The sequence below is a fragment of the Garra rufa genome, chromosome 2 (assembly GCF_049309525.1).
Source record: "Garra rufa chromosome 2, GarRuf1.0, whole genome shotgun sequence".
Taxonomy (NCBI): domain Eukaryota; kingdom Metazoa; phylum Chordata; class Actinopteri; order Cypriniformes; family Cyprinidae; genus Garra; species Garra rufa.
In genome coordinates this window covers 49,942,087-49,961,043 of record NC_133362.1, presented here as the reverse complement: position 1 = coordinate 49,961,043, position 18,957 = coordinate 49,942,087, and the positions used below count along the sequence as shown (strand labels likewise).

Sequence of the window (18,957 nt, the reverse complement as noted above, 5' to 3'; positions counted from 1 at the left end):
CCGCAAATTGATACTTTTAATTCATTTTCACATTTTTTTTTTTTTTAAATTGTGGCAGCCATAATACATTGTTTACTTGTGCAGGGGCATTTTTTGCCCCTTTGTCTTGAATGTATGGAGCATTTTTGCCACAATCCCTTGTTAATTTCCAACCCTGCATTACAGTAACTCTTTGCCTGGACTATCTTTGAAAGATTTGTACCGCCTGTTACATAAAATGTTCCTAAAAAGTACCTTAGTTCAATGTATTTGTATTGTATTGAACTTTTTTTTTTTTAACAGTACTATGGTTTTTTGGCATTTCACAGTGTTCTTTAAAGTAAGTGCTATATCTGGGTAATAACTTGGTACTAACCCTGAATCTACCCCCAAACCCAACCTTAACTCGTATGGTTACTTTATTTCACTCAGTGTTTTCTTGTGTAAGTACGTAAGTGCATGTGTAGAATAAAGTGCAACCAAAAACATGATAATACCATAGTACGATGTCCAAAAAAATGGTGTTGCAATGTACAAAAAGAACATGGTTCGTGTCTAATAAAACTGATAATTCCATAGTACTATCTGCAAGCATTCACTGAACGTTTAATTGTGGAATGCATGTGTGAGTGTCTAATAACACGACTTCAGTTAAATGTTTTGTTCTCTAAACCATATAAGACATAATAACACCAGTAACCAGTTCAGACATGTGCAACCTTGTGCACTACTCCAGTTTACAAGTGTGCCAAGTGTTTTAATGATCTCCTAACCTTGGCAGTGTGACTTGCCAGGTACATGAAAGACGTCTCTAGTGCTTCACGAGGGTCAAGTCCAAACTCAGTTGTGTGTGCGACCAGTCGATGCTTCCGGCTAACCCTTATCTCGTTCTCAGGAAGCTCACAGCTAAACACCACGACAGATTATCAGACCTATCTGTTAACAATAAGTGTCGCAAATGGTGAACATTAACAAGACACATCAATCAATCCTAGCCAACGTTGTGTTTGTGTGCGACTAGAGCCTGAATGTGGCTGATTGCACCACTGAGTCTTATCTCAGCTGTAAATCTGCCATCTAATCCTGAGGACTTCCTCCATAGACCTCCAGTCAAAATGAAGCACGCCAAAAACAAGTCTTACGAGCATGCAGTCTGGCCACGCGCCATGGGATTGTCCCGCACTGAGTCTAGGAGTCGTGAGTGTATGTTGGGCTCTGGTCCGAGTTCGGGAGGTTTGCACATCTTTTACGTGAGGTTGCTTTCTGTGTGCATTTAGGTGTACGTGCTGAACGGGTGGGGGAGAAAACTGTGTGGAATGTGACGGGCTATTGTGAAATATGACATGTGCGTAGGCCTTCCTTCCTCTTAGCCTGCAAGGTATCATGGGTAGAAATGTGAAAGAGGGTGCGTTTATACTCGGTTTAGGTGTACCCCATTCTGGAGAAACTTCACGGCGTTCATAATTCAATAGAGGTTACCTTGGGATACTCTGTCACCTTCTAACCCTCCCTTTCTATTTAACGCGCTCCCTCTGCCCTCGGTTTTTCCGTACGCACTGCCAGTATCAAACAACCTCCCAAAGCGATTTCCTCTCAAAGAAATGCATTGTATTATAAACGTTTGCCCTCTCCGTGTTTCCGTGGTCTGCTGAGATAAGACGGTTTGAGAGGAAGGACCTGCAGACAGGGAGGAAACCGCGGGCAGAGAAAGCGAATGAAATATTGCGTCGTTTCGCAGTCCTCCAGAGGTTGGATTTTATTGACTACTTCCTGAAGCCTTGAGATGTTTGCTTTTAGTTTCTTGGTCAATTTTTGACTAAGATAAAACAGTTGAGTGATGGTGGTATGAGTGGACCTGTGTCTGGTGTTTATATACGCCCCAGTGGAGTCTTTTGTGGTGACTTGGCAATGTTTACTTATGTTCAGGTTCCTTAGCGGCTCACAACTGCTTTTATACATTTAAGGATAATGTGCATTGCATAATCGAACGTTTGGTGTTTTTTTTTTTTTGGAGGGGAAAAAAGCTCTATTCTCTATTGTCAAAAGTGCAGTGTTGTATAAAGCACAGCTCACACAGAAGCCACTTTTCAAAACAAACAGCTTTCTGTTAGTCCTCTTGCGAAATGTGTGTAGGGAAATCTTTCACCCTCCACAAAATTCCCATTTGTGTGGATTTCTATAGAAATTAATGTTCTCCCCATGTAAACTTCACAATTGTTCATTTGCGTTCTCTCTCAAAACTGTTGTTTTTACCTTAGAAATGTTGTGTTTGCTTGCAAAAGCAATGAAGTATGATAGCTGCAAGCAGAGATTACCAGGGTTCAAGCGCTTAAAGGCATTTAAGCACATATGAAAAAAGATATTATTTGGCAAGCCTGTAACCACTTAAATCAATGATTCAAAAAAGCATTTTTGCCAAATCCAGGTAATTAATCATTGAAATATTATGTTTTTAACTTTTATGACTGTTATACCACCAGCTGAATTCCTAAAACTTTGCATGCTTGTTTAGAATCACCTGTCGCATGTACTCACCAGGTTTTGTGAAGTTTTGAGTTTTCCTTTATAGGATTTTGGGTAAATTTGGACAGGCCCCTTTCTAAACGACCCAGTTATGCTTCCTGAAGGGTAAATTACATAATTGTTTGTGATAGTTATTGACCTAGAGAGTCCAGAGAATTGCACTGCAGTGTTTTTTTTCCAGATTGAGCAAAAAACCTTTGACTAGTTCACAAAAGTTTTTTACATCTTCTCAATCATTTAACAAACGATTTGATTTGATTGACAGCAGTGGTTCAAGAGGCAAAGTTGTCCAGAATGAGGAGTTTTATCATATGATATAAATATTGTGGGTATGTGCAGAAATCCGTGCAATGTACAATTGTTTATGCCCTTGAAAAATGCAATTTTTTTTTTTTTCCATATTTCCTACAGACCACAGGGCCATGAGTCAAACAGGCCCACTGAGTTTTGTTCCGATCGGCCTCTGTTAACCTTGTCTGATAGATGTGCAAATGTGTGGCTTCATCGGCCAATGGCGGCCATGTTTTTTGAGATACGCAAACATCCTTATAGACACTTGTGGCACTTTGGACCAAGACCGTGCACAACGATTTTCATGCTGATTAGACAAATGGGTGTGTACAGATATAGCCATTTTTTTTATTCTCTCTTATAGCGCCACCAATTGGCCAAGCTTCGTGATTTTTGTCCTGTGATTGAACTCTTATATAAGTGTTCTGAGTTTGGCAAAGATATTTTACATCGGGTGAAAAAACTATGACTTGTTTGCAAAATAGGTTATTTCATATTATGAGTGATTTTGTACTTTTGTTTGCTGTAGCGCTCCAATCAGGCAGATGGCGGTGAGCCTTGGTGACATCTGTGACACTGGCCAATAGGAGCACAGAAGTGCCTTTGTACATGCTTTCAAACTAGCCAAAACGAAAGAGAGACAAGAGTATTGGCCCTGCTAGGTGAAATTTTACAATGGAGGAAATGTTCTTGGAGCTATGGCAATAACTTCTGCATTTATGATGTTTTCTTGATGGACGACCTTGACAGAATGGAAAAAAAGGTCAAAATAAAAACAGTTTTACCTCAGTTCTTTTTGACAGTCCACATTGTCCTCTTCATGCAATCCTGATTTGTGTGCACTGTCAGGTTTTTTTCCTTTTTTGGGTTTTTCTGACAACAAGACAGAGCACAACAAACTGTTTGCTAGCTTTGCATGCATGTTGTTAAAGGCGAAAAGTAATGAATGGTCAGGTAGAAACATGTAGTCTGAGGTGATTCTTGTTCACAACACGATAGGGGTGTTATGATTGGTTCTGAGCTTAGATTTTAACAGCAGATGGTTCTTTAGAATAGTTTTTAACCACACAATTACAAAGCTCACAAAGAAGAGGGCTTTTGCATTCAATTAAGTAATTTAAGTGGTTAAATGTACTTGCACCTCTGCCTTTTATGATGCAAGATTAATGTAAACAAAGCCCACTCTTGTAATTCACTTCAACCTTTTTGGTTTTTATGAATGGTTATTTTAAGTTTAAGTGGTGTGTGTGTGTGTAAGGAACTGGAAGCAATCAGAGTTTGGCTGTTTCTAAAGCACGCAGTGACATCTGCTGTTATAAATAATGTTCAGAGTTGATTCCAGAGAAAATCGTGATGCATTCAGAAAATCGATCAGTGAATCAATTTGTTGTGACACCCCTACGACACAAGATTTTAGGAGTCAAAATTGCATAATCTGACATAGTGCCTGTCGTAACCGACAAAAAAAAAAATTTGTAGTCTGATCCACCCATAAGATGGTTCATTCTTACTTTGTAGCATGAGATTCACATTCCTGATCTTGTGAAAGAGCAACCCCCTATATTAGTGCCACAGGTTTATTTCTTCCAATTAGAAGCTCTAAGTTTGGCTGCTTTGCCTTAGAAAGAGAACAACTTTGTAGAATGCCTTTGTGGCCAGTGTTACTGGCTTTGAGACCTAATGTGGATCTAAAAAGAGGAATTCACTAATAATTCTGTGCTGAGTACAATGTTTATTTGCACATGCTATCTTCTTCAATTCAGCATCACAAAAGGAAATGCAAATGCAGGTGCTGTTATGAACATGACCACAAAATTATTGCTGATCCCAATTGCCATCTATCATTTAATGAATTACTGCTCAGTTAAAAAAGTGCAAGCACATAATTTTTACATCAAATCCCGTTACCGCCGGCGTTTCACGCCATCAAATATTCACCCCTGATTATTCTTTGAAATGCTGCCATAATCTGGCTTTCAGATGTCGACTTCAAAAAGAAAAAAAGGAAAACAAACAGCAAAACTATGAAGGAAATTCATTTTTAATGGTATTTATGATTCACAGAGGCATATGCAACTGACAGACTAAGTATCGATCAGTAGTTTTGCACTGACTTGGCGTCTCTGACTCAAGACAGCCTATGGCTTGGATGGCTTCAGGAGGTTGATTGCGGTTTCACTCTATATGGCTGCAGTTGCCAATTGGACTGATTGATCTTTGTGCTAACAGCTAACTGTAAAGTGGGTTAGCTCAGCTGTTGGCGTAGTATCTAGCTAATGTACTTGGCTTCATGTCTAATAATGGACTCTGGGTTAGAGTGCACAGAAGGTCCCTTTGTTGGCTTGTTTGATGTTTTTTGTTTGGGTATTTACCCACTGACTTCCTGTTAGGAGGTTGTGGGCCGGTCTGTGTGAGTGTGTGCCAGGGCATTCCTAAACCTCCTCCCCATCTCCACATGGAGCTCTGCAGTGACCTCAAGACTGCAGGCAGCGTTATCATCAGTGCTATGTGGGGAATTTGGAGATTTTTTATTAAGGGCTGGATGTGCAGTGTGGTAATAAGCTTCTCGTATTTGCGTCCATGTGTTTTGTTTGTCTGTTTCTGTGTGGGTGACAGTGTGAGCACTTCCAGTGCTTTATATGTGGTGTAAAAATGTCCTATGGTTCGGTTTCAAGCTTGGATCAGAGATGTGTTGGTGTGTGAGAGTTTGAGTTGTTATATGCTATTTTATGCCCCTTAAGCTAGCTAACCGCAGCTCAGAACGCAGGGCCCCTTCGATCAGGGAAGCAGTCCAGCAATCAAAATCCCAACCACAGTAACGCCTGGCAGCCGACTGCAGGGCTGCTGCACCATCCAGTGCCCCCTATCTGGAACCCAACACTAATGTCCTATAATGTGCTGCAGCACAAGTAATACTGCTAACCGTCTGCTCCAAAAAAAAGGACTTACAGTAAAAGCTCACCCGAAAATGAAAAATCTCCCCTTATGTCTTTCCAAAAACTTTATTTCTTTTGTGAAACACAAACCAATATGCTTTGAGAAATGTATCAATTTGTCCATACACTAGGGGGCAGTTTTACTAACAATTTGCGCCAGCAAAAAATTTTGGCATCAAAGGACTAGTTCACTTTCAGAACAAAAACTTACAGATCTTGTCATCCAAGATGTTCATGTATTTATTTTTATTCTTCCCCAACTTTAAAATCCTCCTACATTGCTGCAGAAGTACTGACCCAGTGTTTACAAAGTGAGCATGTAAAGATCAAACTCCCTTTACCAAAAAAAAGGTAAAACAGCTTCTAAACAAGTTTTAGAAGAATACGTGATGGGAGTTTTTCGACATACCCTAACAGTATTGACTCGGATTACACAGACTACGCATGCGCAGCGTAGAGACGAGACAAGACAAGCATTTGAGGTTGAAAAGTGTATAAATTGACATTTTGTTTTGAAAATGACAGATCGACCCTTCTTCCTTGGCTTCCTTGGGGGCACCATTGAAGTTCACTATATGGAAATAATTCCTTAAATGTTTTTCTCAAGAAACAGAATTGGATGACAAAGGGGTGAGTAAATTATCTGTAAATTTTTGTTCCGGAAGTAAACCAATCCTTTAAGTCGCACAGTGAAAAATGCTAAAACGCTAAAAAGGCATTAACAGTAATTTTTGCGGCTGACTTTATTGCATATGCATTGGTTGGAGTGTCCATGTGTGAGTGACAGTATTTAAATGAACTAAACAACATGATTTATTAAGGTTTGTGGTAGTCGATTGAACATTTGCTGGAAGTTTGGTGTGTATTTGCGTGAATTAGCGTCTTTCCGCAGCTGGTACAAAAAGATAAGCGGCAAGATACATTCTGATGTTTATTTTGTGCTATAACTAGTAGAGTAAGAAGAAGAGATGATCTGTTCATGTGCCGCTTGAACGGAGGCACTACAGTGATCTGTCATGACACATTTAAGAGCCACAAAAGTGACAGTTTGAAAGCTGAGACTTTGTTTTAAACCCAAAGTGACCTGTTTTGTCTTGTCTTTCCACTCCTTTCGGCACTTTTTTGGAATTCTGCTCTTGTGCTAATTTGTCTTGTTAAAACTGTTTGGTTACCAGCATTCTTCAAAGTTAATTAAGTTGTCTTTCATGTCTTCTTGCGCATGAACAGACACATACACAATTATGTTATTAAATGTTATTAAATTGTGTCAAAAAAACCTAAATACAGTCAGTTTTTAAGTGAACATAAAGAGTTGAGAAAGACAACATATATGGATGGATCCATGCAGTAGGCCTTAAAGTGACAGCAGCCTATATACCTGCTGCTGTCTGTGCCATTATTATTAACCCTCTAGATGGCAGACATGTAGTATCTATCTATCTATCTATCTATCTATCTATCTATCTATCTATCTATCTATCTATCTATCTATCTATCTATCTATCTATCTATCTATCTATCTATCTATCTATCTATCTATCTATCTATCTATCAATCTATCTATCAATCTATCTATCAATCTATCTATCAATCTATCTATCAATCAAATAAAATAAAATAAAATAAAATAAACACTAGTCAGTGTTATTTTACATTTGATTGCATTTGCACTGTATTTTGCATTTTTTGTCTTATTTTTTCAGTTTTATAATGCATGGCAACTAACGTTAATTTATTTTAAATATCATAATTATCATTAATACTGATATTACAGTACCATTTTCAGACAGACAGAAGGAAAACACTATTTATTAAGCCTAGTTCACACGAGAAGACTGACTCTTCTCGTTCTGTCATGTTTGACTACTAGTTTATGTCTGTTAGCTTTGAGGGTGTATATAATTGCTATTGTACTTCTCAAAGTGGCCAAAATTTACTTGTAACAAATATTTGCGTTTCAACGGTACAATTTAACCCTTGTGCGTTCAAAAAAAAAAAAGTTACACGTCCAAAAGTTAAAGTCCACGTCCAAAAACTGTCATAAAAATATGATTTATTAATATTTTTTTCCACTTTCACTGATGCCAGTTTTTTAACCAGCATCTGTTCTATCCATAGATACCAAACATTCATTGATTTTCAGAATTTTAACCCTTTAAATGCTGGTTTGTTTGCATAATGCTCACTGTCAGTGGGCAACACCAGCTCCAGAGCTTCCTCTGCTGAGTAACGTCTCTTCATCTTGCAAGCAATGAAATGATCAAGCCCTCAAGCACCAAATATGTATAGGTTTTGCTTTGCGAACACCTGTCTGGGCTGTGCGAACACTCAAACTTTGTATAAAATCTACCAGACTAAACAATCAGCATTTTCTTGTGGTGAAAACAAAAACAATGTGTTCAGGGGCTTCTGAACTTCTACATCTAATTCAAGCTCACATTTTATCTCTGTACAAAAACAATAACAAATGAAAAAGTGCAATCAAGAATTAAAATGTGTGTTTGGGTGAAAAAGAAAAATCCTCAAAGCTCATTAACCTTATTTGACCTTATTCATAGCCTTCACATGGCCCTATGACCCTGCCAATGGTGTGACTCAAATACATGGAGTGGGATTTTTGATTACCAGTACAATATAATTTCTTTCAAACATATTACACCCATAAAATTTTCAGTAAACACATGCAAACCACACTCTCACATCCTTACCAACATACCCACACAATTATAGCTGCATTATTTTTCCAATTGACTATATAATAGACTATAATATGCATAAGCAGAAAACACAAAAAAGTGAGTATTTCTTTTATATGCCAAATTTGAAAAAATGGCACAATCTAGTAAAAAAATTAAATTTGAAGCCTTTCCGAAAGAATGAATGCCTATTAGCAAATATTGCATCATTTTATAGTCAAATGGCCCTGGGTTAAAAAATTGCAGTTTTAATGGGTTTCAATGTGGACATTTTTGTCCTTAAGGATCCTGAGTGTGAGTATTTTTTGTACGGAGGGTAAAATAGATTTTTTGAAGGAAATGAGGATGAAATATTAAAGTTTCAATAAAAATACACACCTGAGCCAAGATTTATGCAGTTGGCATTAACACAGACACACTTAAAACAAAAAACAAAACTGAAATGGACAAAAATGTCCATAAGGTCGCACAAGGGTTAAATATAACATTTTCAATAAAACGTACTTTCTATTAAGAGAAACTGGCCCAAAAATATTGGCAACATCGAATATTTATGATAATAACACGTCCCGGCTTCCTAATGACATCTGTCCCTGAAATCCAGCCTACCTGTGTTCAGATGCATTCATAGTCTCTGACAAGCAAAAGAGCATTAATAGCAGCAGCTAATGAAGTTTCTAGTGGAAAAAATGGCTTTTGCTTACCAGCGATTCCATCTGTGACTGATAAGCTGTGCTGCCCACGTCTCCCACTGTCTCATTCATATTTTTGCTTCATTCCTTCCTTTTCCATTTTGTGTATAAACAGCATCAAGCCCACTCTCTGTGTTGTTTGTTGTTAGTGGTGTCTGGTGCTCTTCAGGTTTGGGAAGACACAGACACTTATCAATGAAGAACGGCTACTGACGCTCCATGGAAATATACATCTAGACATCAACAGGAAACTGTTTTGAATTACGCTTATTTGCTGAAATAATCCAGTTACTTGTTGTGGTCAAAAGTTTGGAATAATTACAATTTCGTTAAATTTTGTACAAATTTGCAGATAATGTACTTACCCCCTTGTCATCCAAGATGTTCATGTCTCTCTTCAGTTGTAAAGAAATAGTTTTTTTTTTTTTTTTTGAGGAAAACATTATAGGATTTTTCTCCATATAGTGGACTTCTGTGGTGCCCCGAGTTTGAACTTCCAAAATGCTGTTTAAAAAAGGCTTAAAATGATCTCAATGTGGTTGTAAACGATCCCAGCCGAGGAAGATTGATCTTATCTAGCGAAGCGATCAGTTATTTCTTTTTAAATTACAGTTTATATACTTTTTAACCTCAAGCGCTCATTTTGTCTTGCTCTGTCTGAACTAGTTCAAGACAGGGTTAGGGATATGTTGAAAACTCCCATCTCATTTCTCCCTCAACTTCTAAATCATCCTACATACATCGATGTTTTACCTTTTTTGTTAAGGGTGTTTGATCTTTGCATGTTTACTTTGCAAACACTGGGTCGGTACTTCTGCAGCGATGTATGATGTTTTTAAAATAATTTCTGAAGTTGAGGGAGAAAATAAGATGGGAGTTTTTAGACCTACACTAACTGTTTTGAACCAGAGATGCACAGACTATTCATACACTTCGCAGAGAGAGACAAGTCAAGCATTTGAGGTAAAAAAGTATATAAATTGTTTTATATAAATGTTTTTTGACATACCCTAACTGCCTTGAACCGGGAAAAAAACAGAGTTCAGGCAGAGCAAGACAAGACGTGAGTTTGAGGTTAAAAAGTATATAAATTGAAATAAAAAGCAAAACCAAAAACAGTCGTTTTACTAGATAAGACCCTTTTTCCTCAGCTGGGATCGTTTACAACCGCATTTGGGATCGTTTGAAGCTGCATTTAAACTGCATTTTGGAAGTTCAAACTTGAGGCACCATAGAAGTCCACTATATGGAGAAAAATCCTGAAAAGTTTTCCTCAAAAAACATAATTTCTTTATGACTGAAGAAAGCAAGTAGAAGGAGATAAGTACATTATTTGTAAATTTTTGTTCTGAAAGTGAACTTTTCTCCTTCAATGTTTTTAAAAGAAGTCTCTAATGCTCAATTAATTTGATCAGAAATACAGTAAAAAAACTGTAATATTCTGAAATATTATTACAGTTTGAAATAACTGTTTTGTATTTGAATATATTTTAAAATGTAATTTATTCCTGTGATGCAAAGCTGAATTTTCAGCATCACTACTCCAGTCTTGATTATCAATGATCCTTCAGAAATCATGCTAATATATTGATTTGCCACACACACACACACACACACACACACACACACACACACACACACACGCAAAAGCATTTAATTGTTATTATCAGTGTTGAAAACAGGTGTGTGTGTGTGTGTGTGTGTGTGTGTGTGTGTGTGTGTGTGTGTGTGTGTGTGTGTGTGTGTGTGTGTGTGTGTGTGTGTGTGTGTGTGTGTGTGTGTGTTTGTTTAGATTTTTTTTTAATCATTTTAATAATTTGAAATATTGACAATAATATTGTTGTCTGCCAAAACTTATGTTGTGCATCTGTGCTATGTGATAAAGACATCTTTATCTCTCTTTTTCTGGCAGATGACAGTATTTCTGCAGCGAGCACGTCGGACGTGCAGGACCGCCTGTCGTCTCTTGAGCTGCGGGTCCAACAGCAGGAGGATGAGCTGATGGTGATGAAGGCCGCGCTGGCAGACGTGCTCAGACGTCTGGCTCAGTCGGAGGACTCCGCCGCCGCTGCCAAAAAACAGCAAAGCAGCAAAGGTAACCTAGCACTGCTGTATGTGTGTGTGTGCGTCTTTGCCTCCAGTGATCCTCACACTGTTTACATGGAGGAAGTGTAGGAGCACAGCCAGACCAGGATCTGTTAACAGTTTCAATCCAGCCTTGACCCACGGCACTGAACGTTTCCATTTGAATAGCAGCTGTGTGTGTGTGTGTGTGTGTGTGTGTGTGTGTGTGTGTGTGTGTGTGTGTCAATGTGTGAATGTCTATGTGTGTATGTGTGTGATCTTGGGGGCTGCTTGAGGGAAGGCATTTTAATGTTTGACCATTAAAACTGACTTCACTTTGTTCTCCGTTTAACACACCGTATAAAACACGCTGGCTCCCTCCCGCCCCGTTGCTTTCACTCTCACGCACACACGTATACAGTACATGTAGCTTGAAGTTTTTCGATGCAAAATGCTTTCTCCTTTCCTGGTTTAATATGTAAAGACTACGGTTGAGTTATGAAGAGTGTAAACAGTGTGGCGCCGACAAAACATTGCTCTGTTTGTTCGAGTCGCCCAGCATGTTGACAGCTGACTCAGCTAATGAAGTGAGTTTGGCTCGATGCATTGACTATTAGCCACTGGTTTTTTTTTAATATTAGGGGAAACAGTAAATGTTTCTTCTTTCATAAATGTTTTAGAAAGTACACTGTTGTCACATTTATTTCATTTTTATGATAAAATTTTGTGTAAAATATGTCTTTTATGTTAGAAAAGGGATATTTGAAATACAGAATACTTTATATACATGCATATCAAATCAAGTGCATTGTATTGCATTTTGATATGCAATATCTTATGTACTGTTCCCAGTTGTATATTGCATGTTATGGCAAATATAATTGGTCAATTTATCAATATTAGATGTAACATAACATATTAACATATAAAAATCCTAATGTACATTACTGATAACAAAAACTAATAGGAGGCACAATGATTTAAATAAAATACAATAAAATGTTAAAATGTTGGAATTTTGGGAATGTTAGATTATTATTATTATGTAAATTCTACTATTTTTTTATTTTTACTTCCAAAAATTGTACATTTAACACAATTTTACTGTAAAATTACAGGAAATGTCAGGTTGGGATGAAATAATAAGGGAACATACTGTTAACCAAATAACAGGTTTTTACTTTGTGATTTTACACTTAAAGTGACAGCTTTCTTTTACATTGTGCAGTATAGATATTATATATTGCATAAATAATAAGAGTAGTGTGCTAGCATTTTTTTGTTTTTCCATTTGCTGCCAGTAGTGCATACATAACACACTTTACCTCTACATTTGTGTGTAATTTATGGAAGCCCATTTCTGCGACTAAAAAAAAAAGAATAAAAAAAATTGAGACTGTTTAATCTCACAATTCTGACCTTTTTTTTGTCTCAGAATTGCATGATGTAAACTCACATTTTTTGACAAATGCAAGTTTGTATCTCACAATACTGTTACTGTTACACAATACTGTTTTTTTTTTCTTAGAACTGTGAGGTATTAACTCGCAATTACAAAATATAGTCAGAATTATGAGCTACAACAAACTCACAATTCTGACTTTTTTTCTCAGAACTACAAGATTGATATTCACAATTGCAAAAAAAAGTCAGAATTGCGAGATAAATATTCACAATTTTGACTTTTTATTTGCAATTGTGAGTTTATGTCTTGCAATTCTGACTTTTTTTTTGCAATTGTGAATATCAATCTTGCAATTCTGACTTTTTTAATCAGAACTGTGAGATATAAACTCGCAATTGCAAAATATAGTCAGAATTATGAGACACAAACTCACTATTCTGACTTTTTTTCTCCGAATTGCATGATATAAACTCACAATTGCGAGAAATAAAGTCAGAATTGTGAGATAAATATTCACAATTCTGCCTTTTTTTCCACAATTGTGAGTTTATGTTTCGCAATTCTGACTTTTTTTCGCAATTGCAAGTATAAATCTTGCAATTCTGACTTTTTCTTTGCAATTGTGAGTTTGTGTTTAGCAATTCTGAATTTTTTCATGCAGTTCTGACTTTTTTTTTATCAGAACTGTGATATATAAACTTGCAATTGCAAAATGTTGTCAGAATGATGAGATGCAAACTCACAATTCTGTCATTTTTTTTTCTCAGAATTGCAGAATATAAACTCACAATTGAGAAATGAAGTCAGAATTACAAAATAAATAATCACAATTCAGCCTTTTTTTCCACAATTGCGGGTATAAATCACGCAATTCTGACTTTTCACACAATTCTGACTTTTTTTTTTAGAATTGCAAGATCGCAATTCAGACTTTTTTCTCTTAAATGCAAGCTTGTATCAAGCAATTCTGCTTTTTTTTTTCCATGCAATTTTGTCTTTTTTCTCATAACTATGAGATATAAATAGAAAAATTCACAATTCTGACTTTTTTTCTCAGAATTGCAGGATATAAACTCACAACTGCGAGAAAGAAAGTCAGAATTGCGAGTTTCTATCTCACATTTTTTGAATTTTTTTTCTCAGAATTGAGATACAACCTTGAAACTGCGAAATATAAAGTCAGAATTGCATGATATAAACTATATAAAATTCTGACTTTTTTCTTTCTAAACAAATGCTTATTGTTTACAGTAAAACTAAAGTATGCTTTGGACTATTTTCATCAGCATCTGATTTAGCTCATGTCCTCGCAGTTTCTCTATCGAATTAAAGCTGCGAACACAGACAGTTGTACTCAGACGTTTTCATTTATACGATCCTTCTTATTAAAAAAAAGCAAAAAGTAGACAAGATTAGATAAATGAAAAATAAATATTGTACATGAGAGGGAAGAGATTGAAGTTGCAAATTCTGGCACTATGTTCTTCTCACCCATTCACCAGCCACCAGTTTGCCTTTTCCCTGTGGGATCTGAGTATGGATGGCAGTACTGTGTGTCCCGTAGAACCCTTTCACACTAGAAGTTTGTTTCAGTGACACCTCCCACCCATCTGTGACTGGACCGAAGGTGCGGTCACACTAGACCTCATGTTCCATTCACTCCCATTCACAAGTAATTCATGCCATTTTACAAAGATTGCTGGGTTGGATTTCCATTTGTATGTCAGATGATAGGCTTTAAGCAAAATAGACTTGGAATAATTATACGTATTAGTCTACAAATGTCTCCAATTAGACCAACGGACAGACTAATGAATGTTTTACTCAACACAAACAATAACAAAGAGTTTGATCACAATGAAATAGTTTACAGCAGATTTTCCCAGACTTTTCCAGGTCTGGAATTCACTGGTATTTCCAGGTTTTTGACTACTAAAATACAAACTTGGACTAGACACTATTGTTATTTTATCATACATTTTTAATATAACTGTTTAGTCTAGTGCGCCACAGCTAAACGATAATGTTTGTGCAGCATGTGTGTGTTCAGATATTGATCTGCTCTGTGTAAAGGATCTGGTCATGTGACAGACACTGGACACCAGGACTGCGGGGGGGTGTTAGAATTTATGCCTTTAAAAATATACAGGGCTGGGCCTAGGAATAATTTGACCAACTGAAAAGAAAAAAAAAAGGAAGAAAGAAAGAAATAACAATTCTCAGGCAGTGAGCAATGAAAACAGGCAAAACGAAACCAAGTCTCTAAACAAAATCGAAATTCAAGCAATTGCCAGACAAAACCATTAGAGAAGGCCAATCTCTGACTCAACACAGAGCACAGCTTGGACAGCTCCGACTGTTTTCCACATTTTACAGTAATAGTCATCAAAACTGCAAGCTAATAGCCAAAACAAACCTCTGAATAGTGATATTATTTATTATAAGCCTGCAGATTTAGTCCTTACTAAAAAAAAGACTTGCCACAAAGTGAACATTAGATCATCCTTCCCAACTGATTTTCTATTGTACTTTTTTTTTTTAAATATCAGATTTGAAAGCTTAAACATTTTAACATTTTAAATTTAACCAAAAGGGTGCATTTCTTCTAAAAAAAATTAAATATAAATTTTAAAATGTAAATTATTCCTTTGATCAAAGCTACATTTTCAGCATATTTTGATGAAGAGAAAGGTCCAAAGATCAGCATTTATCTGAAATAGCTTTTGTAACATTTATTTAGCAAGGATGCTTTAAATTAATCAAAAGTTATGGTAAAGACTTTTATAATGTTACAAAATTTTAGATAAATGCTGCTCTTCTTCTGAACTTTCTATTCATCAAAGAACCTGAAAAATTCTACTTAGTTGTTTTAAACATAATAAAAATAATAAATGTTTTTTTTTTCAGCAGCAAATTAGAATATTAGAATGATTTCTGAAGGATCATGTGACTGGAGAAATGATGCTAAAAATTGAGCTTTGAAATCACAGGAATAAATTACATTTTAAAATATATTCAAATAGAAAACAGCTACTTAAAAAATAAATCTTTTGACTAGTAGTGTATTTTTTAATGATTTAGCTTTTTCATCTTTGTTTTATGTAGTACTAATGAAAAGTCTGGGGTCAGAAAAGGTTTTTAAAAGAAATTATTGCTTTTATTCTGCAAGGATACATGAAATTGATTAAAAAAATGACAATAAACATAGTTTTAATTGTAAAAATAAACATTTCTATTCAAATAAATGCTATCCACCAAAGAATCCTGAAAAAAAAAAATCATGGTTTCCACAAAAATAAAATAAAATAAATAAATAAATAAAATAATAATAATAATAATAATCAGTAAATCAATGAAATGTCTAAGTATAGATATAATCTTTTAAGAGATTTATTTCAAAAACAGTAAAAAAAAAATGAATTTGAACAGTAGTGTATAAATTTTAAAGAGTTTATTAACATTTATTAACATCATTTAATTTAATTGCTATTAATATCAGTAAGTTTATCATTTGTAATAAATATTTGTTTTCAAATGTGCATTTCTATGGGATAAAATATACATTTTTGAGAAAATGTTTCACAGATTGGCTCTCAAACTCAAAAATGACAAATAATGACAAAAAAAAAATATAAAATCCCCCCCCCCCCCCTTCATAAATGTTATTTTTATTAAAGTTACTAATTTTTACATTTTTGGAACAAAATATAAATTTTACAGTACATTTCACAAATTGGCTCTCAAACTCAAAAATGACAAAAAAAAAAATTGTATAAAACAGTATGAAGTATATGCCTCCCCCCTTTTTTTAAGTTATTTATTTTTAAATTTTAGCATGTTAATGGAACAAAATATACATTTTTGAGTACATTTCTCACAAATTAGCTCTTAAACTCAAAAAAGTATTACAAAAATGTACAAGTTAGCTTTCAAACTCAAAAATGACAAAAAATTGCAAAAATTGCAGTATGAAGTATATTGTCCCCCTTTTTTCATAAATGTTATTGTTATTCAGATTAGTAAGTTTATCATTTATAGTAAGTCATAGAAACTTTCAGCATGTTTATAGAACAAAATACACATTTTTGAGTAAATGTTTCACAAATTGTATAATTTTTTTTATAAAATAGAAGTATATCGTTTCCCCCCTTTTTTCAGAAATGTTAATATCAGTGTTTATAATTTATAATAAGTTATATATTTTTACATTTTAGCATGTTTATGGAACAAAATATACATTTTGAGTAAATGTTTCACAAATTGGCTCTCAAACTTAAAAATGACAAAAAAATATTATAAAAATGCACAAGTTAGCTCTCAAACTCAAAAATGTCAAAAAATGGTAAAAAAAAAAAAAAAAAAAGTATGAAGTATACCTCCCCAGCCCCGTCTTTGGGGCTCTTAAACTCAAAAAAGTATTATAAAAATGTACAGGTTAGCTTTCAAACTCAAAAATGACAAAAAAAAAAAAAAATATCTATAAAATAGTATGAAGTATATTGTCCCTCCTTTTTTCATAAATGTTATTGTTCTTAATATTAGCAAGTTTATAATTTATAGCAAGTTTATTACAGCTCCTTTTGCACCATATTCTTTTTTTGCATTTGCATTATTCTGTCTGGTTTGCACTCTCTGCCATGTGCCCTTACTTGTATATTGTATATTGTATATTGTGTGTGTGTATATATATATATATATATATATATATATATATATATATATATATATTTATATGTATAATTGTATTTATTTGAATTTTAAATTTCTACCTTTTTGTATTTAATGTTACGTGTATGCACCTAGGGTCTGAGAGTAACGCAATTTCAAGTCTCTGTATGTCCGGTACATATGGCAGAATTGACAATTAAGTTGACTTTGACTTTGAAGTTGACTTTGAAGTTATTTGTTTAAATTTTAGCATGTTTATAGAACAAAATACACAGTAAGTTAATAATTTATAATAAGTCATATATTTTTTAAATTAGCTTGTTTATTTGACAAAATATACTTTTTTGAGTACTTGCATTTATTCAAATTATTATTAATATTGTTTTCTGTTTATTAATTGTCATTTTAAATAGTGTGAAATGGTGCCGGTTCTCATTTTAACCGATATTCTCAATCAAACCGTTGTTTTTCCCACTGGCCGTATTTACTCGCTGTGCCCATAATGACCAATTTTTCTCACTTTTACACTTTAATTTCTCTTTTATTCTGCTGATTTGAGTTTCAAGGCTGACTCACTGCTCCTCTAACCTTTAATCCTCCTATCTATTCCCCCTCATTTCCCATAATCCCCCACACTAGTATCTTTCCCCAAACTGCCAGTCTTTCCACTCAAGTCCTCTCCCAAACCTCAGTTTATCCTTAATCAGCTGCTCTCGGGACAATATCTATGAAAGGGCTCAATTCACTAAGGAAAAAAGAAGCGTGGGTTCTTTCACAGACGGCTTTTCCCAGTTACACATGAATGCTAGACTGTGATTTATAGTTTTTTTTAAATAGTCTGATCTCTTATTTGGCGTATTATGAAATAAAATGATTCAAATCGACGGACAGCTCTAATTATTGTCTGGTTCAGTAATGCAGGTTGCAATTGAGATGTTTTTCTTCCAATTAAGAGCGTCTTCTATCATATGAAGTACACTGAATGTGATTCAGAGTGACTTTACGCATAAATCCAGCAAATTATCCTGTATTTTGAGCATGAAAGTGGTTGAGAACAGCAGTGGTTTTGGAGATGAACGGCTAGTGACAGGCTTCTGATGGAAGGCAGGTAATTCCTTGGTTTCCTGTTGGAGTGAGGTCACATGAGGACTTCCTGTGCGGCTGTGCTGACTAGACACATACAGTACTGTGCACAGGAAGAAGGTCATCTTATGCTTGAATGCTCAAACTCTGTCCATGAAAGCCAACTCTCTAAACACACACATTAATTACTTCTTTGATCCAAAAAGCATGATCTGTTGTGACAGCGGCGAGAGCTTCCAGTAAAGCGACCTATTACCGAGACACGAGGCTGAACGATTATGTTTCCTTAATTATAACAGTATGATGTCGAAAATAAAAGATTGTGTAGTTTGTTTGACATTCACTGTTAAACATATAAAAACACAGAAATCCTTCATGATTGCCAAACGTCCACAGAATCCCAGCGTCTGGAATTTGAAAACAGTATACGCTTCTCCTGTCCCATGTGTGTCTGTTTAGTAAATATTTTGCCTCATTTTCAGCTAGCAATAATGAAGCCAAAATTTAATATGAATTTGACAGAATATATGCAAAATGTTTTTGGTGGATTTTACCAGATGAGTTCTGTTCCCAGGAGCCTGAAAGTAAGGCCCTATCATTTCCGCGAAAAATGAAACAAA

General features: G+C 35.2%; 1 protein-coding gene across 4 annotated transcripts in view; it reads left to right on the top strand.

Annotated features, from left to right (window-relative positions):
* LOC141325582 (echinoderm microtubule-associated protein-like 4) overlaps positions 1-18,957 on the top strand; it is a 137,861-nt gene that overhangs the window by 69,240 nt on the left and 49,664 nt on the right. For all 4 annotated transcript variants that reach the window (XM_073834363.1, XM_073834361.1, XM_073834362.1 and 1 more), the window contains exon 2: positions 11,030-11,212. In XM_073834363.1, coding sequence (XP_073690464.1) covers positions 11,030-11,212 — 183 coding nt within the window. The remainder of the gene's footprint in view (positions 1-11,029; positions 11,213-18,957) is intronic.